General features: G+C 42.6%; 4 protein-coding genes across 7 annotated transcripts; 2 read left to right on the forward strand and 2 right to left on the reverse strand.

The window, feature by feature from the left end:
- Nucleotides 1–379: 379 nt before the first annotated feature.
- LOC133915449 (DExH-box ATP-dependent RNA helicase DExH3) lies at nucleotides 380–7,543 on the forward strand. 3 transcript variants are annotated; one of them, XM_062358604.1, is made up of 20 exons: nucleotides 380–742; nucleotides 871–1,025; nucleotides 1,137–1,224; nucleotides 1,336–1,575; nucleotides 1,734–1,829; nucleotides 1,943–2,131; nucleotides 2,262–2,421; nucleotides 2,519–2,649; nucleotides 2,777–2,947; nucleotides 3,024–3,296; nucleotides 3,472–3,666; nucleotides 4,291–4,494; nucleotides 4,709–4,778; nucleotides 4,867–5,015; nucleotides 5,230–5,538; nucleotides 5,631–5,690; nucleotides 5,880–6,032; nucleotides 6,113–6,223; nucleotides 6,437–6,943; nucleotides 7,312–7,543. In XM_062358604.1, the coding sequence occupies exons 1-19, from the start codon at nucleotides 530–532 to the stop codon at nucleotides 6,929–6,931; spliced, it is 3,462 nt and encodes a 1,153-aa protein (XP_062214588.1). In that variant the 5' UTR covers nucleotides 380–529; the 3' UTR covers nucleotides 6,932–6,943; nucleotides 7,312–7,543. The 3 variants fall into 3 exon arrangements, with proteins under 3 accessions (XP_062214588.1, XP_062214589.1, XP_062214587.1); XM_062358605.1 differs by having other exon boundaries at nucleotides 7,233–7,360; XM_062358603.1 differs by lacking the exon at nucleotides 7,312–7,543 and having other exon boundaries at nucleotides 6,437–7,136.
- A 1,282-nt stretch (nucleotides 7,544–8,825) lies between these two features.
- Nucleotides 8,826–14,303, forward strand: LOC133915451 (protein NAR1-like). 2 transcript variants are annotated; one of them, XM_062358608.1, is made up of 11 exons: nucleotides 8,826–9,333; nucleotides 10,356–10,438; nucleotides 10,529–10,682; nucleotides 10,873–11,059; nucleotides 11,245–11,371; nucleotides 12,006–12,156; nucleotides 12,242–12,291; nucleotides 12,552–12,723; nucleotides 12,834–12,963; nucleotides 13,072–13,163; nucleotides 13,797–14,303. In XM_062358608.1, the coding sequence occupies exons 1-11, from the start codon at nucleotides 9,214–9,216 to the stop codon at nucleotides 13,947–13,949; spliced, it is 1,419 nt and encodes a 472-aa protein (XP_062214592.1). In that variant the 5' UTR covers nucleotides 8,826–9,213; the 3' UTR covers nucleotides 13,950–14,303. The 2 variants fall into 2 exon arrangements, with proteins under 2 accessions (XP_062214592.1, XP_062214593.1); XM_062358609.1 differs by having other exon boundaries at nucleotides 8,827–9,333; nucleotides 12,837–12,963.
- A 423-nt stretch (nucleotides 14,304–14,726) lies between these two features.
- On the reverse strand, nucleotides 14,727–15,811 carry LOC133915452 (uncharacterized). The gene is made up of 3 exons (XM_062358610.1): nucleotides 15,530–15,811; nucleotides 15,135–15,398; nucleotides 14,727–15,014 (listed from the first exon to the last, which is right to left on the reverse strand). The coding sequence occupies exons 1-3, from the start codon at nucleotides 15,605–15,607 to the stop codon at nucleotides 14,856–14,858; spliced, it is 501 nt and encodes a 166-aa protein (XP_062214594.1). The 5' UTR covers nucleotides 15,608–15,811; the 3' UTR covers nucleotides 14,727–14,855.
- A 761-nt stretch (nucleotides 15,812–16,572) lies between these two features.
- Nucleotides 16,573–21,137, reverse strand: LOC133915450 (uncharacterized). The gene is made up of 4 exons (XM_062358607.1): nucleotides 20,671–21,137; nucleotides 19,444–20,358; nucleotides 17,477–17,524; nucleotides 16,573–17,380 (listed from the first exon to the last, which is right to left on the reverse strand). The coding sequence occupies exons 1-4, from the start codon at nucleotides 20,974–20,976 to the stop codon at nucleotides 16,940–16,942; spliced, it is 1,710 nt and encodes a 569-aa protein (XP_062214591.1). The 5' UTR covers nucleotides 20,977–21,137; the 3' UTR covers nucleotides 16,573–16,939.
- Nucleotides 21,138–25,457: the final 4,320 nt, after the last annotated feature.

Here is a 25,457-nt window from a genome sequence, read left to right on the forward strand (position 1 = left end):
TCAATGGCTTACATTTTTTTAGATTGGTTGTAACTTGTTGGTGTGCTTGCTAATAATTCAGATATTATAATAATGGACGGCTACATGCATCAATTAGTGCAGAGACTGTGATAATGTTATTCCGTTATAAAAAAAAGTATGTAAGCCAAATAATGAGAGATTAAATATATTTTTAGAAAGAGAAATAGAGTTTAACTTTGAACGATGACCGTTTAATTAACTTGAATAGACAGTGAAGATCAATCGAATCTGTTGTAACTCTTGCATTTTATAAGAATATAGATTTAGATTCAATTCATAATGGGCCCATTTAGAAGACCCGAAGGCCCCAACTGACGAAGCCCAATAAGCAAAGCCAACGCAGACAAGGTCGAACAAATCTTTCAGCCCAAACCTCAAGCCTAGCAGACGAGCCCACCGCCGCGTACTCTCCCCTCCTTCCTCAGCGCCGGCGTCGCCTCCCTGAGCTCGTTCTCCTGCCATGCCGCCACCGCCGCCGCCGCAGTAGAGCTAGCAAGCCCACGTTAGCATGCGCCGCGGCCTGCGCCGCGGACTGGGCATCCTCTTCGTCCCAATCCCCAACCGGCCCAGCCGGCCGCCGATCCCTCCCGCGGCTCTCCTCCTCCTCCCGCGCCGCCTCAATGACTTCTCCCGCCGTCCCTTCTGCAGCTTCCCCGGTGGGGGCCGCGCCGTCGAGCAGTTCTCCGATGACGAGTACGACCACGAGTACGAGGACCTCAGGGTTCGTGCCACCTCCACCGCGCAGGCGCACAGATGATACCTCTGTGCGACTTGCAGCGAAATTCTTTCCTCTTTTTTTTTTGTGTGTTCGGTCGGTGCCTCACGACTAACGCTAATCGCCGGGTGCAGCCGTCGTCGTCGGTGGCGAACATCGACGAGTGGAGGTGGAAGCTGAGCATGCTGCAGCGCAACGAGGAGGAGCAGGAGATCATCTCCAGGGACCGGAGGGACCGCCGGGATTACGACCAGATTGCCAACCTCGCCAAGAGGATGGGGCTCTACAGGTTTTGTGCTGTGATCTCATCTTCTGGCTTTCAATTCTCCATGCACTTGTCAGGGGAAAAAACTGAATCTTTATGTTGTGTATGCTGTTTTGTGGGGGCGTGGAATGCCAGTGAGATGTATGGGAAAGTCGTTGTCGCAAGCAAGGTCCCGCTGCCAAACTACAGGCCAGACCTGGACGACAAGCGGCCGCAAAGAGAGGTGAGTCCATCTATCCATGCAATTCAATGGCAAGATTAGATATCTTTCTTGCATTGCAAATCAATGGTGTTTTAGGGGTCTGTATGATTTACTATATGTGGAAATAAACAGGTGGTGATCCCGCTGAGCTTGCAGAGGAGGGTTGAAGGACTTGTGCAGGAGCATCTAGACCGTGCACTCTTGCCACTGGATAAAAGCGGTGGCAAGATGGAAAGTGGCTCTGAGATGGCTGAGAAAGCTGATAATGTGAACCTGAATGAGCAGCATGATTCTCTGCTTGATCGGTCAGTCATGGAGAAGATACTTCAGAGGAAGAGCATTCGGATGCGCAATTTTCAGAGGAGTTGGCAGGTATGACACACCTCATACGCTTCATGATTTTCTATTCATGTTTGAGAAAGAAGACGGAGAATATACAAAAGCCTTCTGCAGCATTTAATCATTAGATAAAATTTTATAGCTCCACCCTTGTTGTTTTGCAACAATTTCATGGTGTGCTTGTAAAACAGGAATCACCTGAAGGTGTTAAGATGCTAGAATTCCGGAAATCACTTCCAGCATACAAGGAAAAAGAAAGGCTTCTTGCAGCCATTGCCCGCAATCAGGTATCCATGTTTATAAAATGCCTGAAGAGACATCTGAGCCATATGAACCCTTTGGAAACATGTTTAGCAATTCCTTTGTTTATTATTTGTCTGATACTTTTGTGCAATGCCAGGTCATAGTAATTTCTGGGGAGACCGGGTGTGGTAAAACGACACAGCTGCCTCAATTTGTATTAGAGTCAGAGATAGAGTCAGGAAGAGGGGCCTTTTGTAACATAATTTGTACACAGCCACGAAGAATATCTGCAATGGCAGTTGCGGAAAGAGTATCCACCGAGAGAGGAGAGAACCTTGGTGAATCGGTAAGTTATAAATTTCTTTTGCCAACCTATGTTACTGTAGCTCGTCTAAAATATTTGTAAGGAATAAGGACAATAGTCCTTGCTAGATTCTCTCCATTGTATTTGCATACAATACTAGCTTTTTTAATAGGTTGGCTATAAAGTTAGATTGGAGGGAATAAAAGGAAAAGACACACATTTGCTTTTCTGCACCAGTGGCATTTTACTAAGACGATTGCTGAGTGACCGAAACTTGAATGGTGTGACTCATGTATTTGTTGATGAAATACATGAAAGAGGCATGAATGAAGGTTAGATCTCACATTGGCATCGCTTCTGTTTCCCTTACCAAGGTTCTATCTTTATTCAGTTCATGACCACAGTTATGTTATTGTATTGGTTCTGTAGATTTCCTATTGATTGTACTAAAAGACCTATTATCACGGCGCCGTGATTTGAGGTTGATATTGATGAGTGCTACTCTAAATGCGGAACTGTTCTCAAGTTATTTTGGAGGAGCGCCAACTATCCACATTCCTGTGAGTACTGTGTTTTCATACCGGAATCGTCTCACATCTTGTCTAATTGTTCTCCTTCCACCTTCCATAATTCTGATACAGCTGCACTGATCTTACAATCATCTTGTTCTCTTGAATGTTAATTCAGGGATTCACACATCCAGTGAGGGCACACTTTCTGGAAGATATATTAGAGAGGTCAGGATACAAGTTGACCTCAAGCAATCAACTTGATGATTATGGCCAAGATAAAGTCTGGAAAACGCAGAGGCAGCTGTTGCCCAGGAAAAGGAAAAATCAAATCACCACACTTGTCGAGGTACTTTTTCTATACAGAGGTCAACTAGTGTAATTCTTGCTCAACATTCTTCAGATACTGATAATGTATAATGCAGGATGCCCTTAAAAATTCAAGCTTCGAGACATATGGTTCCAGGACACGCGATTCTCTGGCAAATTGGAATCCTGATTGCATAGGGTTTAACCTCATAGAGGCTGTTCTGTGCCACATATGTCGCAAAGAGCGACCTGGTGCTGTTTTAGTTTTCATGACTGGATGGGATGATATTAGTTGCTTGAGGGATCAATTAAAAGCACATCCATTGCTAGGTGATCCGAATAGGGTTTTACTGCTTGCATGCCATGGTTCCATGGCTACTTCTGAGCAGGTAATTGCTCTAATTTGGCATGTCATACTGAGGTTGTTTATACGATGCAGTTGTGTCACTAAATCTTATATTGGATGTATTGCCTAAATGCATCTTATACACAACAGATTCATCTTGTTTATTAGTTGTTTGGTCCTCATATTCGTAAGCATGCCGTTTGTGTCTTGTTTGTCAGAGACTAATTTTTGAGAATCCACCTCCTAATGTTCGGAAAGTAGTCCTTGCCACAAACATGGCAGAAGCAAGTATTACAATCAATGATGTCGTTTTTGTCGTGGATTGTGGGAAAGCAAAGGAAACCACATATGATGCTCTAAACAATACTCCCTGCTTACTCCCCTCATGGATTTCAAAAGCTTCATCCCGTCAGGTAAATGCTTGGCTTCAATTTTCTTTGTCTCATCTTTCATCACTAGATCTTTTCGTAATCAAATCTTTGGTAAAATGGCATATGTATTTGGGCTCATTCTCATCAACTACTCTTTTCTTTGACTAAATCTCTGCTTACATCTGTATATAGTATTAGTGAACTCTTGTCATGATGTTGAGTCCTATAACGTTATATTATTACTTCTGCCATTGCTTTATCAGCTTCTTACCGCTTTTGTATTATTTTCCTATATGAGGGCCTGTATTAAATTTGAGGCTTGTGTTCAATTAAGAACTTAAGACTTTGCCCCATTGGTTAACATCGAAACCAGACCTATTGATTCGGCTCTGATATCTGGGATTATCTGGGATTATTTTTGTTCGCAAGCACCTCACTGCTTTATTTTCCTGACAAACCTGTCTTAAGCCAAAGGTCACCTTTTGTTTGGCTTCAGTAGCCAACATAAATTTGTCACTGGTTACAATTAAAAGGACTAACAAAGTAACAATTGAGAAAAAATCTAACAACAAATCAAATTTGAGCATAACCTCTTTATTCGCTCATGTTTACCAACCGTCCTTCTTTGCTATGAGTCTCATAGTTTCCCCCATTATCTTAATGCAGAGGAGGGGCAGAGCTGGTCGTGTGCAACCTGGAGAATGCTATCATCTCTACCCTAGATGTGTGTATGATGCATTTGCGGAGTACCAGCTTCCAGAGCTTCTTAGAACTCCTTTAAATTCACTATGTTTGCAGATAAAAAGTTTGCAAGTTGGTAGCATTGGGGAGTTCCTATCAGCTGCCCTACAGCCTCCAAAACCACTAGCGGTATGTGTTTAAATCGTACCTTGACATTTCAATACTTTTTTTGGGCATGTACACACCATAGGATGATTGTTGTGTAATACCGCTAGTGGTAGTTCATGGTTTTTTTCTTTTTCAAAATTTCAATACAATACATAGTAATGGATCCTTTTTTCCTTTTTCGAAATTTCAATCCTTTCCACTTTTGATGTGGCTGACCCACTTGATACATACGCAGGTCCAAAATGCTGTGGAATTCCTGAAGATGATTGGGGCATTAGACGGAAATGAGAGTCTTACTGATCTCGGTATGTCTTGTATGTTGTTTCCCTACTAACACAACAGAAACATTTTAGCACTGAAATTATTAAGTATTTCCTCAATTCAACTTTGCAGGACGATACCTTTCCATGCTTCCAGTTGATCCGAAATTAGGAAAGATGCTTATAATGGGTGCAGTTTTTCGCTGCATAGATCCTGTACTTACTGTGGTCGCTGGACTGAGTGTTCGGGATCCTTTCCTGTTGCCACAGGATAAGAAGGATGTAAGCCTTTAATTTCCACTATTGGACTATATATTAGTGACTGATTTTGGTTGTGAATCTATTCTTTCTTCAAAAATAAAACTTTATGAGAAAAGTAGGGATAGTTTAATACTGATAAATGCATGTGGTAGTTCATGAATTTTTTCTGTTGAGTAAGAAGCTTATTTCATGCAGATAAGATGGCTTCATTTGATATTTGTACTTTATATATTAGTTGGCAGGATCCGCGAAATCAAGATTCTCAGCAAAGGATTATAGCGATCATATGGCCCTTGTTCGGGCTTATGAAGGATGGAAGGATGCAGAGAGAGAAGGGTCTGGTTATGAATACTGTTGGAGAAATTTCCTTTCTGCTCAAACACTACAAGCCATCCACTCTCTTCGGAAGCAATTCAGCTATATTTTAAAGGATGCTGGTTTGATAGACTCTGATGCAAATACAAATAATAGTTTGAGCCATAATCAATCATTGGCCCGTGGTATCATATGTTCTGGGCTTTTTCCTGGGATAACATCTGTTGTGGTAAACAGCAATTGACAATTACCCTGTAGATTTCTATTTTATTAGAGACCAGACTTGGCAGTTCAATTCATTTTTTTATCTTGCCTTCGCAGCATCGAGAAAACTCCATGTCCTTTAAGACCATGGATGATGGCCAAGTTCTTCTTTATGCTGTAAGTGCAAACCAGAATGTCCTGAAATGCTCATCTGCAATGCCCTGTTTAATGGCTAATTATGAAATAACCCCTGTTATCTTATTCTATGGAACCTTTCAAGGGGGCCCGCGGTGCCATGCTTAGACACTTAGAGATTCACCAGTACTGATTTCTGAGTCTGAATTTCTGACATTATTCTTAATTCAGAATTCAGTGAATGCAAAGTACCAGACAATTCCATATCCATGGCTGGTCTTTGGTGAGAAAGTGAAGGTGAATGCTGTCTTCATCCGTGATTCAACTGGAGTATCAGACTCCATACTGATCTTATTTGGTGGTGCTGTCACAAAAGGAAGCATGGTATACTGTCTTTTTTTAATCAATCGTTTATTTGGTGTTTCTGTTACTATTCTGTATGCCTTCTAACTCGTATGTTATAGGCTGGGCACTTGAAGATGCTCGATGGCTACATTGATTTCTTTATGGATCCCAGCCTGTCTGAATGCTACTTGCAACTTAAAGAAGAACTTGATAAACTTATACAACAGAAGGTAAGTCATGCAGTCAATTAGGTTCACACTTCAAAGGAATTCTGGAGATATTCATTAGACATTTCCATTGTTGGGTTAACAGATCATAAGTAGAAAACTTGCCAGTAAACCAAAATAGAAAGTATTTGAGCACTGTTCTGTGCTTATTTTCAGTCAACCTTGTCCAACTGTATATGTACTGTGTTTGTGATCTGATAAGGGTTTCAACTCCAGCTTGAAGACCCAAACTTTGACATCCACAAGGAAGGCAAGTACATCCTATTCGCCGCACAAGAGCTCGCCGCCGGCGACCTATGCGAAGGAAAGTTCGTGTTCGGCCGCGAGACAAGCAGGGCCAGGCTCCGGAGCAACGAGGGCGACGGCAAGAGCAACATCATAAAGGACGGTATGAACCCGAAGAGCCTGCTACAGACGCTGCTGATGCGCGCCGGGCACACCCCACCCAAGTACAAGACGAAGCACCTCAAGACCAACGAGTTCAGGGCCATGGTGGAGTTCAAGGGGATGCAGTTCGTGGGGAAGCCGAAGCAGAACAAGCAGCTCGCGGAGCGGGACGCGGCGATCGAGGCGCTTGGGTGGCTGACGCAGACGTCTGGCGTGAAGCCGCAGGATGAGGGCGACGATGATTCGCCGCTGGACCTGACTGATAACATGCTGAAGCTGCTCACTAGACCGAGGAGGCGATCGAAGAATAATTCGAGAAAATGATGTTTTTTCCCGGTAAGGATTTGAAGTTGATGATAGGTTATTTGAAGTTGATGATAGGTTACACAAATCCTTGATAGTTTAGTTGTGGCGCCATCATCTATACTTCTGTATAATTCACCATTTGTGGTAAATCCGGATGGTTAATCAAACAGTTACCGTGCAAAGTTGAATTATATTTCTTCTTCTAAAAATATATTTAATCTTCCATTTAAAAATACGTTTAATTTTTTATTATTTTTCTTTCATACTTTTTTAGATTGCTATATATTAAATTGATTTCACGTATGTAACACATGCGCAGTCGCTAGTTTGTTGCGGAACATACAAGTGTCTCAGGTTCAAGTTCAACTGCTTTTGTAACGAGCCGATGGTCATTGCAGGAGTGCACCATACGCTTGGTTGGATTTTGCTCGGTACCACTTGCGGGACACGTAAACTTGTTGTGCCGGTCTGATGATCCGAATAAGAAGAAATGTTACGAGGCTTTGAGGTTTACTGTGAAGCGCATCGATTTTGTGTCGGCTCTGCTCGGCTTGTTTTGCAGATGAAATCCGTGAATTATGTGTTATTCCATAATTTGATCGGCTTGTTTTGCAGATGAAACTATGAATTATGTGTTATTCTATAATTTTCTATTTAAATAGATTCATATTGAGATCAGATGACAGTTATCTAGATAATATTGTAAAAGAACGATATGTAACATCTGTATATTTTTTTTTAATGACCCGATAAGCTGTTTAAATTGAAGCTGACGCTCGCAAAAAAAAAATGGTGTTGACCTCGTCCTCACGCAATGTTTGGATGGAAGCCAACAGCTGGCTCACCCAAGCCCGTACGCCCACACATAGTTCATTTCCGCACGTGCGCTGGTGAAGTCACAGGTGACCGATTTCTGTGCCAAATAATGGGCTCGTCCACGTTTGACGGGTCAGGAGTGGGCCGAAGCCGAAACAGCTTCCGCGCGCAACCGCAAGCCCACCCAGAACGCGCGGTCCGTGACCCAACCCGCGAGCGCGCCGTCCCTGCTCGGCGCCGGCCTCCGCCTCCGCGCTCCGCGCCGTCGGCTGATCGCTCCGCTACCGCGCGTCGAGACGCGTCATTCGTGGCGGCAGCGTCACACCATACTGCACAAAAACAAAAGGACGATCCATTTTTCGCTGTCAGCTTCGAGCTGAGGCTCGCATAGGTCGCTTTCTCCCCTCCAATTTGCAGGGAATATCATAATGAAGTTGTTGGCTGGTGGTTCAGTATTCTACTCGCAATGTTCCTTTTTTCCTCCCCTCCAATTCGCAGGGAATAGCAAGGAGGAATCGTAATCCATCTCGTCAATCCACTCTTTATTTTATCTTAAACCACCTAGTCCTTGTAGAATCCAAGAGGCTACTTGCAAAAGGCGAGAAGAGCACTGGCCAGGCTGCCCCATTGAACGAAGAGGCATCATCAGCCAGGGAGAAGAAACATGCTCCCAGCCTTATAAATCGGCACATGCCACTTGCGTTTTAGGCCATGTTTAAATTACAGGGATTTAAATTTTGTTTTACAATTTTTTCCGTTCACACGTTAAAAAGACTGAAATTCATCAAATTTTACCAAAATTTTAATTATTTTTCGTACTCTTCTCTGTAGGTTACACATGCTACTGAAAGAAAATTCCAAAGTTAGATATTATGTTCTAAAAAAATTTCCGAAATTTATGAAATTTTGATGAAATTTCGGTGAAATTTTAATCCCTATTTAAATGTAGGAATCTGATCGGGCTTCTGCAAAACCTGTACTCTTTCTCGTGAAATTTCTACTTTCCAAACTTGATCTTTTCTTTTCTACAAGTGTCAGTTTCTCTTGTTCACTCCCATTTTCAGCGTTTCTGGGTTTTTTTTTTCCCTGAACCGACGTTGCCCCTTGGCCCTTGCCCATTTTTCTGTGTGTTTTAACCAGAGGAGAAGCCCAAAACAACACGAAGCCCTCTCGCCTCGAACCCAACCGTCCCGCCGCCCGAAACCAATCCACCGCCACTCGTCGCCGCCACGCCGGCAGTCACCTGCCTCGCTTCCGACCGCCGGATACCGCACCTCCGCGACGCGTCGCCCCCGCTCCCCGAGTTTTTTTCAGCGAGGCAACCGCCGCCGCCGCGGCTGCCACGTCGCCGAGCTACACGGCGAGGCCGTCGTCCCCAAGCTACGCCGCACGGATTGATTTCTCTCTTTCAGGAGGCGGAGAAAAGCACCCCGAACGCTCCGGGGGTTGATTGGGTGGGTGGGTGGGGGGGGGGGCGGTCGGTGATGTCGTCGAGCAGGTTCTCGCCGGCGCTGCAGGCGTCGGATCTCAACGACTTCATCGCCCCCTCGCAGGACTGCATCATATCCCTCAACAAGAACACCTCCTCCTCCCGCCGCCTCCAGGTACTGGCACTGCGCACCGCTGCCCTGCCAGGTTTCGTTTCTTACCCTAGGCTTAGGGCGAGCCATCCGTCCGCTGAGTGCAGTTGGAGTTCACACTGCATACTTGTTTTAAACTCTGAGAGGGTGATGTGTGCCATCAATCTCCCGAACTGTATTCTGTAGTGGTGTCTAGCAGTACGGCGTGCTCTGCGGGCATGGTTATAACGTAGGAGGAATTTTTTTAAGAGGATTGATCTCCTAGTCAATGTGATTTTCTTTTTAAAATTTGATTTTAGAGTGATAATTGTAGCATCAGGTTATTCTTTCCCAACGCTGTCTGACCTGTTGTTTCAGTGGAGAGGAATCAAATTACGGTATGTAATGAGTGAACATAGCATCTTCAGATGATCAGAAGTACTCATGCAAATTATACCAGGATAGTCTTCTCGATACAATGAGAACACCAAATACTTTGATCCTAAAGTCACTGAAGGACCACCCTAATGCCTTTTCTTTTTGTCCCAAAACTCGTGTACAACCAACCAAGCTGAAAGCTCAATGTCTGCTATTAGTTGCAAACAAGAAAGCAAGGCAAATTTATACCATGCTCAAGAAATCATGTGCGCCATACTTATCCCTGCTTGTTGCAAAATAGACTCTGGTAGCACAGCATCTCCATAGTTGGCATCTAGGCATAAAAGGACCGTCTGTAATCTGTATGATGCATGACATTGGCGAGATGGTCTCAGTTGATTAAGTCGTGGTTCTAAGCAATTTTCATCTTTATTTTACTTTTTCTCAGATTAGTTTGTGAAAATTATATACCAGTGTTTAGTCTCTCAACTGAAGAAATACTTCCGCTTTCTTCCATAACCTACGACTTTAAGTGCTAAGTACATCTCTGTGTACATTTGTAATAATAAATTAGCTTCACATCAACACCACCGGAACTTCATAAGTCAATTCTTAAGTACTGCTTCTAATCCTCATCTAGCGCCCTTCTGCAAACCATTCCCCATATTCCTGACACTATTGTTTTGCAGATCAAACAAAAGGAAAATGCAGTGAGCACAAAACCTGCAGAGGAAGCAGTCAAGATTTCACTAAAAGACTGTCTGGCATGCAGGTTTTTACCATTTTTTTTACTCTTCAACTCAATCCTAAAATAAGGAACCTGCTCAAGTCCAAATAATGCTTCCTGTAATTTTTTTCTTAGTGGCTGTATAACATCAGCAGAGACTGTTATGCTCGAGAAGCAAAACTTGAGTGACTTCATTACTCGCATAAACTCCAATAAAGCTGTTATTGTATCTGTGTCTCCCCAGTCAAGAGCATCACTAGCTGCATTCTTCGGTCTTACTCAATCACAGGTAACTACATGGGCTTCCCATATACATTCCCTTGTCAGTAGCATGACCCTGGCAGATGTGTTCTAACAAATATTTCCCACAAGTTATTTTGTCCAAAACTATTGCACACAAGTCTTACCACTCGGGATGAATGAAAAGGCTGCATTTTAATTACGATAACTAAAGCAAAATGTAACTCCTTTTACTTCAGGTTCTCAGAAAACTGACTGCTTTGTTCAAGTCGATGGGTGTAAAGGCTATTTATGACACAAGCTCTAGTCGAGATCTGTCCCTAATTGAAGCATGCAATGAATTTGTTTCACGCTATCAGAAAAATCAATCATCTAGTGGCAAAGAAGGTGGAACCAATCTTCCCATGCTGTCATCTGCATGCCCAGGTAAAAATGTTTGTTGGGGAACATAACATATAAATACTTCTACATGTTGTTTGGGTATCAATAATGCTGTAGTGTTGCATAATACTGATGTTTTGCTACCATTCGTTTTTTCAACATTTCTTTTAGAAATAATTGCAAGGATCAGTTTGCAAAATATGTGAATATCACAACCTCTTCCCTTGCAGGTTGGATATGCTATGCCGAAAAGACTCTTGGTTCATATATCCTACCTTATATATCATCTGTGAAGAGCCCTCAACAGGCAATTGGCGCAGCCATTAAGCACCATATGGTTGAAAAACTCGGTCTCAAGTGAGTGTTTTGCCTTAGCTCTAGTCTGGATATTGAAGTGTTGTCTTCAAATCCTTTTTACCTGCAGTCACAAAGAATTCTTGCCTTTGGCTTCTGAGGTGTTTGCGATTCAACTTTGGCAATACTATCATATGCTTGCAGAAATTATAAAACCATAAGCGATCGAATTATATTTTATGTCAAATATAAACATGTATTTTTTTCTAATCAAATTTTCACAAAGAAATGTTGGTCAAAGTTAAGACTGCTTGCTTCCCACCAATTATTCCATTTTCGGATTGAAAAAACTTTTCAGCAGGAAGTGTGTCGTAAAAAATAGTGGAGGTTACCATATTGGTACCTTCATTAGGAGACTTATGCACTGGAGTGAATCCACCTCTTTCATCCCGAGGTCAGTCATAGAGCCAGCCCCTGAGCCCACTTAACCTTAGCCAACAACTTGTTTCACTCTGTGTCAATAGCTGTGAAACTTCTATTTGAGGCCAACAGAGGGAGTATTAGGTCGGAACCTAATTATAATTGAATGTCCTCCATTTCCTGAAGATCAGTTTATTTCAAAACAATAACTGGTCTCTATATACTGTCGCTTTCTAGTATTTCAACTTTTAATTGTAACTTTATTTTGAGTGTGTAGGCCATATGATGTCTATCATGTTACTGTTATGCCCTGTTATGATAAGAAGCTAGAAGCTGTCCGGGATGATTTCATATTCTCAGTGGATAATAAAGAAGTTCCAGAGGTGGATTCGGTACTGACAACTGGTGAAGTGTTGGACTTGATACAGGTTGTTAATTTAATTCTTATTCTCACTTGCAAGATGGAATTGAAAAACTATGGAGACACTCAGTATGACTTGCGTGTTTGTGCAGTCCAAATCTGTCGATTTCAAGATACTAGAGGAATCTTCCTTGGACAGATTGTAAGTCCTTCATATGCTTGGTGTTTCATTCTGTTCCTGTACACATCAAATGTCTAATCAAGTGCAATGCAACATTAAAAATCAGCCATAATTTGTTTGGCTACTAGTTTTACATAGGAATTTAACCACTCTTAATTTCAACCACTTACTGAGAAAAGAAATCCATGGAATAATCATATACTATCCGTATGTTACCAAAATATACGATAGGTGCTTTATCTGTTATTCTGTTCTGATAAATTTGCTTCAATATAACCCAGACTAACAAATGTTGATGAGGAAGGCCATCTATATGGTGTTTCCGGAGGCTCTGGAGGTTACGCAGAAACAGTCTTTCGCCATGCAGCACGTGTACTCTACAAGAGTGAAATAGAGGGTCCTCTTGATTTCAGGATCTTGCGAAATTCAGATTTGCGTGAACTTACACTGGAGGTAAACTCATTCCCATGATGGATTTCTGAAAGCCATTGTCTCCTTTACCTGACTAGAGTGAACCTGGGATAGATGTGTATATAACAGTTAACAAACGGTGCTTGTTCTAGCAGGTGGAGGGCAAACCTGTTTTGAAGTTTGCACTTTGTTATGGATTCAGAAACCTTCAGAACATCGTTAGAAAGATTAAGATGGGAAAATGTGAATACCACTTTATTGAAGTTATGGCGTGTCCTTCAGGTACTTCATTATGACATGTCTTTGCTTGTTGCTTGTAAGTTTCAATAAATGAGCTCTTAAACGTAGGATCTAGATATACTCTATGATGCACTGATTACCGCTCTGCAGGTTGTCTGAATGGAGGAGGTCAAATAAAGCCTGTACAAGGCCAATCTGCCAAGGAACTTATCCAGCTACTGGAGAATGTGTACACCCAAGATGTAAGCTCCTAGCTGAAATGCTACATTTCATGTAGGTTGCATTGACACTAGAATAGATGTTAAACTTTGAGTTGATATATCCCTAGTCATCGCTTGCTTGTCTATGTGGTGTCTTTGTCTTCACCTTACTTAAACCCATCCAGATTCGTGTAGGATACATATATACTTTTGAGTTGATATATCCCTAGTTATCGCTTGAAATTTACATTCATACTAGAATAGATGTGAAATTTTACATTCGTATTAGGATAGATTGTCCACTTGTTACTCTGTTATATTCTCTTCAATACTTGTAGCTTAGAAATTGTACTTTTATTTGCTTTAGGTTGCTTCTCTGTTTAGTGTTGCTACCCAATGTGCCACTCATACTTTATTTTTGCCTCTTCTAAAAGAGGGAAAAAGCATTTCCTCGAACTGTCAGCTACTATGCCATCTCTTGTAGTTTTTGACGAGCTGAATAATTTCTGAGCTTATAGACCATTTATTCCGTGTTTTTTTATCCTTCTACTCCAGTTTGTTGTAGATTATCACTGCTGAGTGTTTTCCTAGCTGTCATTTGGCAGGAGTCCTGCAAGAATTGTTTCTTTATGCCAAGTATATGCACTTGAACTAATTATAAATCTTGTGTATCAGGTATCAGTATCCAACCCCTTTGATAACCCTATCACGAAAAGATTATACGACGAATGGCTGGGGCAACCTGGTTCAGAGAATGCAAAGAGGTATTTGCACACGGATTATCACCCAGTGGTGAAAAGTGTGGCCTCACAGTTACAGAACTGGTGATAGAGGCTCGTTGTTGCACTGGGAATTCCTATGGCCTTCAAGAGCCAAGAGGGACTTGCACAAGTCATCATGGTGTCCTGTCCTGTCCTGCTCATGCTAAGAAAATATGGATCACACAGAAACTACAAACATCTGCAAAGTTTTTTGCTTTATTGGAGCAAATGAATTTTGTTAGGCTATAGGTTTTCACCTGCTTTCTCGGTAATGCTGTATACTACCGCAAGGGAAAAACAGTAAAATGTTGTGTGTAAAAATGAACAAAATATGTCTCAATGACCTTTTTATTGTTCGGCTCAATTCTTTTGTCAAGAAACAGAGAGCTTTGTTGATAACTCAATAACTGTTTTACATTCTTCCGCCACTGGACTATACACAAGTAGGCATTGCGCACATCATTGTTTTGTTTGTACTTACGATAGGCCTCGTTTATTTTTATTTTTTTTCGTTCTTCGTTGGTCTGTGGTTTATTTTGTGGAATCATTTCTGAAGAAGACCTGTTCTGGCTCTGCGTTGACCTTTAGCAGAAAACATTATCATACAGCTTGAGCTTGGTTGGCTTGCGCCGTTGACATATGAATGTACTATATGGTCGTGAAGACATCAAATTGAACTCTGCAATCAATAATAGAAAATAGAACGCATGTGGTGGACAAGACGAGTTGTTCTTGTTCCAAATCTGTTAATTTTCTGGTGATGGTTTTTTTTTTAATCAATTTTCTGGTGTTCTTGTTCCAAATCTGTTGTTCCAAATGCTCAAGGACATTAAACCAGCATAGATGATGAAACCGTGATGTCGACCTGAATAAAAAAGTTGGAACTGGGTACGGTACAAAGATCGCACACTACTTTATCAAAGGAAAAAAAATATCACTGATACATGTGTGATGCATTTTCAGTCAGCAGATTCTACAAAGATTCAGGCGTCGATACAGCCTGGATCATGTCGGGGAGCTTCTCGAGCAGGTACGTGAACAACCCGCCGAGCAAAAATATGAACACGAACGCGAGCACGATCTTGCCGACATAGGCGGGGGAATCCATGGCAGCCTGGGCGTCACCTCGTTTCTGCAACAACCCGCGCAAGGATCAATCCATCTATCCATGCTCATCGGCTCTTGATTCTTGAGAAAAATCTGAACTTTGTATCCGAGGAAGAAGGATGCAGTGGTGATTGGTGAAGCATACCATGTCAGGGTGTGGCGTCTCATGGATCCCGGGCACGTCCGGCGCGGTGACGGTCTGCAGCCTCCAGCCGCGGCCGTAGCCGGCGAGGGGCGCGCTCGGGCCGAAGCTGACGGGCTCCTCGCCGTCACTGACGGCCTCGACATGCAGCGCCGGCGGCGCCCCGGGCTCGAGCTTGCGGTTGATGGCGTGCAGCGCGTAGCGGGCGGTCGTCCCCGCCGCGAACCGCCGGACCTTGCCGGAGCTCCTGCACGTCACCTCCAAGAACTGCCGACAAGTACAGAAACACGCGCGCGTGCGCGCGTCAACTCTCCACCCGCTGTCAATTGCTTGGTCGGAAAAAGAATCCTACGACGCGATTGGTGGGGCTAAGTGGCGCAGAAAGAGGGCGGATTTACCAGCGGGGCAGGAGGGTCGCCGGCGACGTCCTTGCCCGCGTGCTCCGCGCTGTCAGGCTGCTGCCCCCGCCGCCCCATCGCCGCGCGCGCTCTCTCGTCCTGTCGCCGGCAACTACCCCCTCCCTCGGATTCTGTGACGGAGGTGGTGGTGTCGTGTGGCCTATGATGGTTGACACCCTTTTTGAGGGGTTCATGCAGAGCAAGCCCCCACCCAAATGATGTTCCGCCTCACGCCGTCACGCGTGATTTTTGCCTGCGTTGCACGCAGGTCAGGTCCGTCGCGGAGCACGAATGCATTGCTCTGCTCGCACCGGGGATCAGGATCCTCAGACAGTCAGACTTCACCTCGTAAGTCACGGTTCCGTCCAATCTATTTTTCAGTTAGTTATGTAATGTTTTTTAGTTTCGTAATTAGTTTAATATTTTCTGATTTGTTATGTGATATTTTTTTGATTAATTATACAATATTTTTTTTGGTTTGGATGACTTCAAAGGGTGAAGTCATATGATCCTAATCCCCCAACCGGGCCACTGGCAAGAGGCGGAAACCGTCCTTCGTGTCCATCGGCTATACCCCGGGAAGGAGACCTTGAAATGTTCGAGATGGACGAGCTTCGCGGCGGGCAGACCGGCAGAGCCTTCACACAGCTACAGGGCTGGCTCCCAGCGAGCTCGGGCTGGCGCTTGCCGAGTACCACTGCGAGCACATGGCCGCGCTTGCCTGGTACTGTACCACGGCGCCGTCAAATATTAATCCAATGTATAATGGCTCCAGAATCGTAGCCATTAACCCGATAATTCATTTATTTCATCTGATTGTAACCCTCATCTGATTTCAGTGGAGTTCTTCCCTGGCATCAGGTGATTATATATGCATTCTCGCCTAAAAAGTCAAGGTTGGAACGATCCTCTAAAATCATAGGACGATGATGTAATAAACCTGACCAAAACCACTCATAACATTACTGTGTATGTGCTGGGTGCAGAAACTCGCGCACCTTCAAATGGATGCAGGGATTCATTCCAAATGCAACTCTGTAAAGTTCAACAGGTTAAAACAGTTCAGATATCTCAGGCGCGACCAAAGTCTCCTGGCTGTTTTCAGATGGTTCCAAGACCACAGAGAACAATAAGGTAAAAATGATCTCGGTCCCCGTTGTTCAGTCCTAAATGGCTTACAAAATTTGCGGATTCTAATTGTACAAAAGAATATGTTCTCCGGAAAAAGGTTAGGGTCTCTGCAACCCCAACAAATCTAACCTCGTACAACAAATGTTTGGCCTACACTTCTTTTCGCTGAGTAGCTATCCTAACATATTTCAAACCTAAAGAAGCACTCATTTCCCACTCATGGAATACATCTCAACCGAAAACAAGTCTTACAATTTAACTTGTGAAATTAAATGCATCTCACTTCTTAGAAGGTGCAGCATTTGCTTTGTTTGTAGTTGCTTGAGGATAGTTTGCAGACTCGGATGACAAAGTGCCATCTATGGCAATGTTCCCCAACTCTACAGCCATTGCATCCCTTTCTTCGTTCTCTTTCCTTTGCTTCTCTGAAACACCATGAACTGAATTCTGTGTCGAGTTAGACAGAGTTTTAGGTTGCTGTCGAAGGGGGCCAGCATCAAGCCATGGATGTTGAAGCAATTGAGCAGCCGTAGGGCGCTTTTCAGGGACAAAATCAAGTATTGGAACAAGAAAATCTGCCATGTCGGTTGCGTTTCTTTCAGTGAATTCATACTTCTCCATAAGCACCTTGTTGAGAGGCCAGAACCGCAGGCACCGGATGTGCCTCAAATCCCCATACCGATTGAAGAACTCGCGCGAATACCGACCACCCAAGGCAATCTAGGAAACAACATTGTGCTGTGATATATCAAAATTATGAACACAAGCAATATTTGCTTAAAAGCTATGGGAATTGAGAGTTGAAACCTCCATTACCTTTCGAGGCATCATTCCTAGTAGCTCCATCATCAGTGCAAGGTGATCCTGCATTAAGTAGAATTGCTCAGAACAAAGGTCCTTTGGGAAGGGAATAAGTCAGATCATTTCCTATAAAAAAAATGAAATACTGCAGTCTAGGGCTGCAAAAAGTAACTTAAATATTATTATATTTATTACTCTCACATCTTTATTGCACATAATACCTCACATGCTTGGCATCCGGACAGAATACTATTAATAAATGTAGAGTGATTCAGCCCAAACAAATATGCAGAGGCCAATCGATTAGAATAAACTACATAATAAAGGGTTCAAACTTTTAGCTCAACCCAAACAAATCAAATTTTCATCTTGTATCACTACATGTGGAATAACATATACAACATATAAGTCAAACGATTTGTTATTCATATAAAAATTCTTGTTACCAGGACACAAGAGATGCCAAACAAAATTCTCATTCAGCCAAGTCAGGGTGCAGCTATAACAGAGTCAAGAGGCAACAATAACACACGGCACTGTTGGCAGCAGTTGTGAGAAGGAAAAACAACAGTTTCTAGCTCTATCACCTTAGTATCTAACTTAGCTTTCTTACTCTTCTTTTGTAGTCTGTTTTTTAGACATCAACTTTGCTTTTCTTGCACAAAAGCGATTTGGATATGGAAGTTACCACCTTCTCAAAAGTATCTATGGCAGATGCATCATTTGTAATGAATAGGTGATAGATAGGTCTGACTAATTCATGGTTAAAATCGTAGTATCCGAAATTCCGAATCAGATAAACCCAAAATACTATAAAGTGGTCAACCCAAAAACAACAGTGCATCAATATAGCCTCGTATTCACTTCTTCCAGAAATGGGAGCTAGAATAAGCGGCCTTATATTCAAAGACTAAGTAGTAAGCACTGAAGGTAGTTCTGGTCAAAAAAGAACTGAAGGAAGACATCAACAGTTCAAAATTGTACTCTGTAGTAGAATATTATGTAAAAGGAGTGGGTAATAACTTATGTGGTTGTGTGCCATCCCAATATTGACAAACTGCATAGACATCACAATTTGTCACTCTTGAATAAACGAATAGAGGTTACCTCCTCTGTTCTATTTTACTTGACATTTTAGATTTGTGCACACATTGTATGGAAAAGCAAACAATGATTATATACCCCCACTAAAGTTGTATCTTTGCTAACTAGTTAAATTCATTCTCCTATTGTGACCAACTAACAAAGAGAGTGGATCTTTGTGTTGGGTAATCAACAGATTGAATTAGTGGTGGTGATGCAAAGTGACAAAAAAATTGTGTCGTTACAGATATAACCAAGAAAAAGGATATGTACATGAAAGAGAATTGTCTAGGTGTATCCAGATAAACATGGCAAATACAGGACAACATTGAAAACACCATGGATTTACTATGCAGGAAAAAAACTAAAATAGAATGTGTTGGTTGCAGAGTGAAAGACAACACAAGAAGACATTTCTTTTTCAGATTCAGATTTTTATTAAAGAGAAAAGGACGTTACAGGCTCATTTTTTGTTTATTATTCGGAAAGAATAAGGCTTAGGTTCCTACCAAACCAAAAGAGAGCTAGCTGAAACCACAGCAAAATCATAGTACTTCAGAACAGATCTTAAATACTTCTAGTTCAATGATTGGTTATGAGATTTTTGCATAACTAAACAACAACATAATTAGAATTTTAGAGGGCTAACTATATCACATGCAGTGCAAGTCTCAGCATCGAAGTGTGTTTATTGACAACCACCTTCCATTTAAGAGCTTGATCAAAGAGCTCGGGTTACACAAATATCCCTTCTTTGTGTACTGGAACAGCTACCACTTCCTTAGAACAGCACTAATGGGGACACTTGTTACCATGTGATTATTAATTTGTTTCGATGTGACTCCATGAAAAGTATGTTAAATAGTTGAAATCAGGGCAATGAAAGCAAATAGATATACCTCATCTCTGTCAAAATTGTCACCACTATGCGGATCAAACAGCACATCCCCTGTGGCAAGCTCAAAGCAGATGCACGCAAAGGACCACAGGTCAGCAGATGTAGAGTACTTGGAGCCAAGTATAACCTCGGGACATCTGTATTGCCTTGTCTGAATATCGCTTGTGAACTGCTTGTATGTCCAACACGCATTTCCAAAGTCCACCAGCTTGCACTTTAGGTCAGCCTCCATTGCCATCTTCTTCTTAGCCCCTTTGCTACCCCGTCTATCTCCTGTTGCCCGCTTCTTACTTCCATCCTGGCCAGGACTGCCCTCATTTGCTGTACCCAAATCTCCTCTGTCGTCTGACCCATCTGTGTCAGCAGATGCAACAGCACCGCTGCCTTCTGAAGTTGCAGCGGCTGCACGTTTGGCTTTCCTCCGGATCTTCTTCTTTTGGTTCCTGGTGAGGCCACCATTTGCTGACGGTGCAGGCAGCTTCGGAGGTGGCACGTCTGTCTTTGCAGCAGGCAGAACCAAGGGAACACCTGACTTCCGGGGGTCCTTTGAGGGGTCAATGGTGGACACGAGCAATATATTCTCAGGTTTAAGGTCAGTGTGAATAATAGAAAGAGTGCGGTGGAGGTAGTCAAGGCCAATGAGCACATGGTGGCATATCTCCTTGACCATCGGAAGTGGAATTCCACGATAGTTCATGCACTTTATCAGTGTCAGCAAGTTATCACCAAGAAACTCGAACACCATGCACACATGGCTCCCGTTAGGGCCCGAATGCTTGAAGTGGTCAAGAAGCTTAACGACACATCGGGAGTCATCGGGGTCACCATCAGAAATCTGCTTCAAGATCTTGATCTCATCCATGGCTGCCTCTGTGTAGTGCTGTGCGCTCTTTTGCACCTTCAGCGCCACATATCTCTGCACATAGAACCAAGAAATTTAGAAACATTATACGAATGCAGCCTGAATCTCTAGACAGCAGGGATTAAAAAAATCGAATATTTCTCTAGGAGAACTGGAATCGCGAATAGAACAGTACTTGCTATATATTAACAACGAATTTATCCATTCTACTATCCTCTACGGCAAAAGAGCGAACAGTTGGTGGACACAGGCAAACCGCCGCAAGAAAATGGATAAACCGCATCCAGATCGACCTCGCTTGCACATCACAGTGAATCTTGGAATTCAACAAGAAGAAATTTCGAGACAAGGTGGTTAGGCACGCACGGAGTGGGCGGTGTCCCAGGCAAGCCAGACGGTGGAGAAGTGGCCCCATCCGAGCTTGGACTGCACGACGTAGGCGCCCTGCTTAAAGGAGTCCCCAACGCGGACGGCGTGGTACCCGCCGCGGCGGTAGTCCTCCGTGCCCTCGTCCTCCGACGAGTAGTCGCTGCTCTCCGTCCCCTCCTCATCCTCCTCTTGCTCCCCCCTCCCCCTGGGCCCCGCGTCCGCGTCCGCGTCCGCCTCCATCGCCGCCGCGGCCGCCTCCTCCTCCTCCAGCCGCCGCCTCGATGACGACCCCGCCTCCGCCATCGCGGGGGAGCCCCGGATCTGGGCGCCGGGAGCGGCGGTGGCGCGCGGGAGCTAGGGTTTTTGGCGCTGCTCCGTTAGTGGCGGTGGCGTTCGTCCGTCTCGCGCTCCCGCTGCGCTTCCTGGCCTCCTCTGCGCCTTTTTATTATTTTCCGCAGGGCGGATAAGTAATGAGGGGGGACGACGCCTGTGTATAATACGAACAGTATTATTAGCCGTTTTAATTGAGCAAAGCAATTAATTAACTTTTGGTTTCCAGAGGACAGACTACCTAATGTGTTCCGTGAATATGCACGGTTTCTGAACATTGTGCACCTACCTGTCATATTAAATTAATCAAAGAATTTTTTTCTTTGGTAAATAGATGAATAATAAAAGTGTGCTTTGATAAATCTATATCTACACTTCTATATCTATATTCCTATAAAATACACGAATTGTGACAGATCCAATCGATCACCATCATCTATTCGAGTTGATCAAACAGTTACCATACAAAGTTGAGCCATGCTCCTCCTTCCAAAAATACACTTAATTTCCTATTATTTATCTACTATAAATAAACGTCCAATATTTGTCTTCCATATATTCCAAAAAATATATTCAATCTCTCATTATTTATCTTCCATATTTAGACGTCTAATATTTGCGTTTTATACATTCATTGCTAGGTTTCTTCAGAGGATGTGTCACCTCCCGCACTTCAACTATAGTGCCAGGTTTGTCCAGAGGGTGCGTCGTCGCCCACATATCGCCTCCACCACTGTCTACCACGAAGGTCGCTTCCATCATGTTATCTTTACACCAAGATACTTTACGATAATTATTTTTATTCTTTCACAAATCGATCATCATCTTGATCCTCATCATAGTGTTGCTATGAATGGCCAATTTTGAATGATGCGGTCCCCTACATCCTCCCATCTAAGTACTTATCATTCTTCTCTCTTCTGAAATTACATGATCATATTCTAAATTTCATATATGCAAATATCTTTCTTGTGATGTTATATTCTTTTACTTATTCGGATCAATATATCCTAGATTGATGTCACACATGTGAAACATGTGTGTAGTTACAAATAGATACATAAAAGTATACTTTAATGAGATTTTTGTAGCTCTACTAACAAAGGTTGGTAAAAGGAAATTTTCTATTTTAAAATATTTTTTAAATAAAAATTTAAAATAAACTAGCACGCATCCAAATTGTATTCGAATTAATCATTATGACGATTACTTAATAATATGTGAGGTAGCATGCGCCCATCTCTCGACTCGTCATGTGCTAACTCACATCTCATTACAACAATCGTAACCACCAATGATTAACCCAAATCCAATATCAATAGTCCCAATGTGTGTATTTGGATAATTCCCATAAAAGCTATTATTCAACATATATCTCTACCAATATGTACATCACAACATCACAATTAAACGAGGGTTCAAATGATTACAAGTTGATAACTTAGACAAATGACAAGGTATTATCTAGTGTAAATATACATAAATCACAGCGAAATAAACATCTAAAAGAAAATAAAGACCGGTGACGTCATTTGCCCACAAGGCAACTGACCAAGATTTGAAGTTAATGTCACCACACCACTCTCAGTGGGATACAAATAGACATCACCTAACTTCACCTGCAAAACAATCGACAAAAGCACGGTGAATACGAATGTACTCCAAAAACTTACACATATGAATATACATATATATATCCCCAACTCCAAGGATAATACATTTGGATGAATTAGCAAGGAATATGCCACAAGATTAAATTGAATTATGTGAAATGCAATTTAAGTTACAACTTAAACATGTGAGCACCTACATATCCTAACTCTTATGCTATCCTATTCTAACTATAAGAACATAACCATAACTGATATACGAATATGGTTATCTCAACATAGAACATAACTGAATAAACTCATCTCATCCCACATAACCATAATACCACCAATCGAAACTCTACGGTGACGTTTAATGAATATTAAGCTTGCTCATAACTGTGAGTGTGACAATTCGAATTGAATTTATACCCTACAGGGGTACATTTTTACCCACACAACACGAGACCACTCTTTATACAACCCATCAGTTGCAAGCGATGATTCACATGACAACCGTTCACGTACCCACCCGAACCATTGTTCCTATGCCCGAGTATGCGGGTGCCACCTAGATCTACTCCGGAGCAATCTCATATGCCTCCACAAGCCCTCTCGCTCACATACCAGGCGCATGAATCAAATGAATGCGGTGACTTATTATAATTGGCTCATCTGTCACATATACGAATATGTGGTAGTACAGAGAGGTACTTAAGTCAACAACGTCAATGAACGGTGCTTAAATGATGCAAGCGGTCTATGACATCGGGGTTCTTCTCCTGACCTACCCCTAGTACCGCCCACATCTCGTATCATTCTCATAAACTCTTCATCCCAACATCATTATCCTCGTGAAAATAATTAAGCATATAGCTCGCGAACGATAGAATGTTTCACTGCTCGACTTCTACTGATGACCTATGCATTGCTAAGCATTTTGTATAAATTTTAAATTAGACATCAATATGGTTATCCCCAGGTTACAAGGATTGAGATCATAAATGTACCAAGGTAGGAACATATGCAACAAGATAGGTGCTACCCGATTTTCAACATCGACTCACTAAAAACATGCATATACGATATATTGCAAGATCTAACAAATTGACCAACAATTCATTAAAATCTAGGAGAAATATGATAGATGCTTGCATTTTTGCTCTGCTTCAAATCAATATAAACCACAAAATATTCTCAAGAAAACCCATCACTCTTTGGTTTGTTGATCACTAAAAGAGGAAAATACATCGCAATAAACATGATAAAATGACATAAAGTAAACTTCATGATGCACGTTCATGAACAAGATGTAACACGGATTGTCATAAAAACATTTTTCCTATTTAGCACATATCATAAGAAGACTAGCAAAATTGGTGAAAGGTTTTACCAATTTTGAACTTGTAAAGAATTAATGGTGAATTAATGAAGTTTTAACATGATTAATTCATCTTACAAAATTAATTAACTATTTCAAGAATGTATATATTTTTAATAGGTAGAGGAAATTATTATGAAATCCATATAATTGATTTCTCAATTTTTGGAGCTATAAAGAATTTATTATGAATTTTACAAGTTTTAGTAAAATAGTAAACTGCATTAAAATAGGTCTGTATGAGTTGACCGTAGTCAAAACGCTAATATGGGCGGTCAGACCGTTGGGAGTGTCGGTCGGACCGTGGGGAAGGGCGGTCAAACTCTTGAGAAGTGTGTCGGTTTGATACCCGACAGTCAAACCTCTATGAGACGCTATCAGACCGCTGTGCTCGGTCGGTGGTACTTGACGAGGCGATGCCTTTGTCCACGGTCGACACCTAAATGCTCTATGTAACTAGGGGGTTTATTTTAGGTGGTTTGAGTGACATGAACGGGGCCAAAATCTTGGGTCCCATGGATTGACATCCATGGCTAGGTGGAGCTCGATCCTTTGGCTACGGGGAGTGAGGAAAACGAGGGGAAACGAGTTGGGGAGCTTCACTTTGGTGTGGGGAAACTTTCTTGAGGTTTTGCCAGCTCCAGGGAAGCTCCAATGTGTAGATCAGCTCTGGGATACTTCAACTAGCCTAGATTTGGAAGAAGACTGGGGCTTGCTCCGGCGAGGGGGATGCTTAGGGACTAGTTTGGGGATGACATTGGGAACGCGTGGGTGACCTCCTCCTTCAATCTTCGGCTTCCATTGAGCTCGAGGTGGGAGAATGGTGGGGGAGCTCTCCTTGCTTCCCCCCCCTCTCTCTCTCTCTCTCTCTCTCTCTCTCTCTCTCTCTCTCGAGGACAGAAATGAATCGGGAGTGAGTGAGGGAGAGAGAGAGAGTCAGTGAGAGTTGGTCGATGGCTTCAAGTGGAGCCTCTGAGCTCTGGCGGACTGATTGCGGGGAGGCCCGATCAGACTGCGGGCAGGACCCACATGCTGAAAGTTCTCTTTCCTTTCCCCGTTTCTTCCAATTCTTCTCCTTTTCCTTTCTAAATGGTTTTGGGCTATCTAACCACCTTCAAACAATTCCCACTCACAACATAGGTGAAAAAAGTGAGGCGTTTAAAGATCTAACCTTTTCAAAAGTTTTTGGAACACATAAAACAAAAGCCAAAAACATGAATTATGATGCCATGATGCATATGCATGCTTAATAACTAGGTTAGGGTTTTTGAGGTGTGACATGAATTCTCCTACAAACGTTTCGGTTCTAGTTTCTTGGGTGAATTAGAATCACTTTGTGCAATCATTTGTGTCGGTGTAATGGGTAAGGGGGCCCACAAAGCGGGTCCCGTGCCACTAGGTGTCAGCCGACAGTAGGTATTGACAAGACCATGGCCTCATCGCGTGACCAGGGCGAGGCTCGTGCGACTAGCCCTCTGGTCGCA

This window comes from Phragmites australis, chromosome 4 (assembly GCF_958298935.1).
Source record: "Phragmites australis chromosome 4, lpPhrAust1.1, whole genome shotgun sequence".
Taxonomy (NCBI): Eukaryota; Viridiplantae; Streptophyta; class Magnoliopsida; order Poales; family Poaceae; genus Phragmites; species Phragmites australis.

Coding starts and splice junctions, on each gene's coding strand:
- LOC133915449 (XM_062358604.1), top strand. CDS start 530: ATGCGCCGCGGCCTGCGCCGCGGACTGGGCATCCTCTTCGTCCCAATC. Junction 1,830..1,942: donor CAGCCATTGCCCGCAATCAG/GTATCCATGTTT, acceptor GTGCAATGCCAG/GTCATAGTAATTTCTGGGGA. Junction 6,224..6,436: donor ATAAACTTATACAACAGAAG/GTAAGTCATGCA, acceptor TTTCAACTCCAG/CTTGAAGACCCAAACTTTGA.
- LOC133915451 (XM_062358608.1), top strand. CDS start 9,214: ATGTCGTCGAGCAGGTTCTCGCCGGCGCTGCAGGCGTCGGATCTCAAC. Junction 12,157..12,241: donor AAGTGTTGGACTTGATACAG/GTTGTTAATTTA, acceptor GTGTTTGTGCAG/TCCAAATCTGTCGATTTCAA. Junction 13,164..13,796: donor AGAATGTGTACACCCAAGAT/GTAAGCTCCTAG, acceptor CTTGTGTATCAG/GTATCAGTATCCAACCCCTT.
- LOC133915452 (XM_062358610.1), bottom strand. CDS start 15,607: ATGGGGCGGCGGGGGCAGCAGCCTGACAGCGCGGAGCACGCGGGCAAG. Junction 15,399..15,529: donor GCGACCCTCCTGCCCCGCTG/GTAAATCCGCCC, acceptor ACTTGTCGGCAG/TTCTTGGAGGTGACGTGCAG. Junction 15,015..15,134: donor AGACGCCACACCCTGACATG/GTATGCTTCACC, acceptor GGGTTGTTGCAG/AAACGAGGTGACGCCCAGGC.
- LOC133915450 (XM_062358607.1), bottom strand. CDS start 20,976: ATGGCGGAGGCGGGGTCGTCATCGAGGCGGCGGCTGGAGGAGGAGGAG. Junction 20,359..20,670: donor CCTGGGACACCGCCCACTCC/GTGCGTGCCTAA, acceptor TTCTATGTGCAG/AGATATGTGGCGCTGAAGGT. Junction 17,525..19,443: donor ACAATTTTGACAGAGATGAG/GTATATCTATTT, acceptor TACTTAATGCAG/GATCACCTTGCACTGATGAT.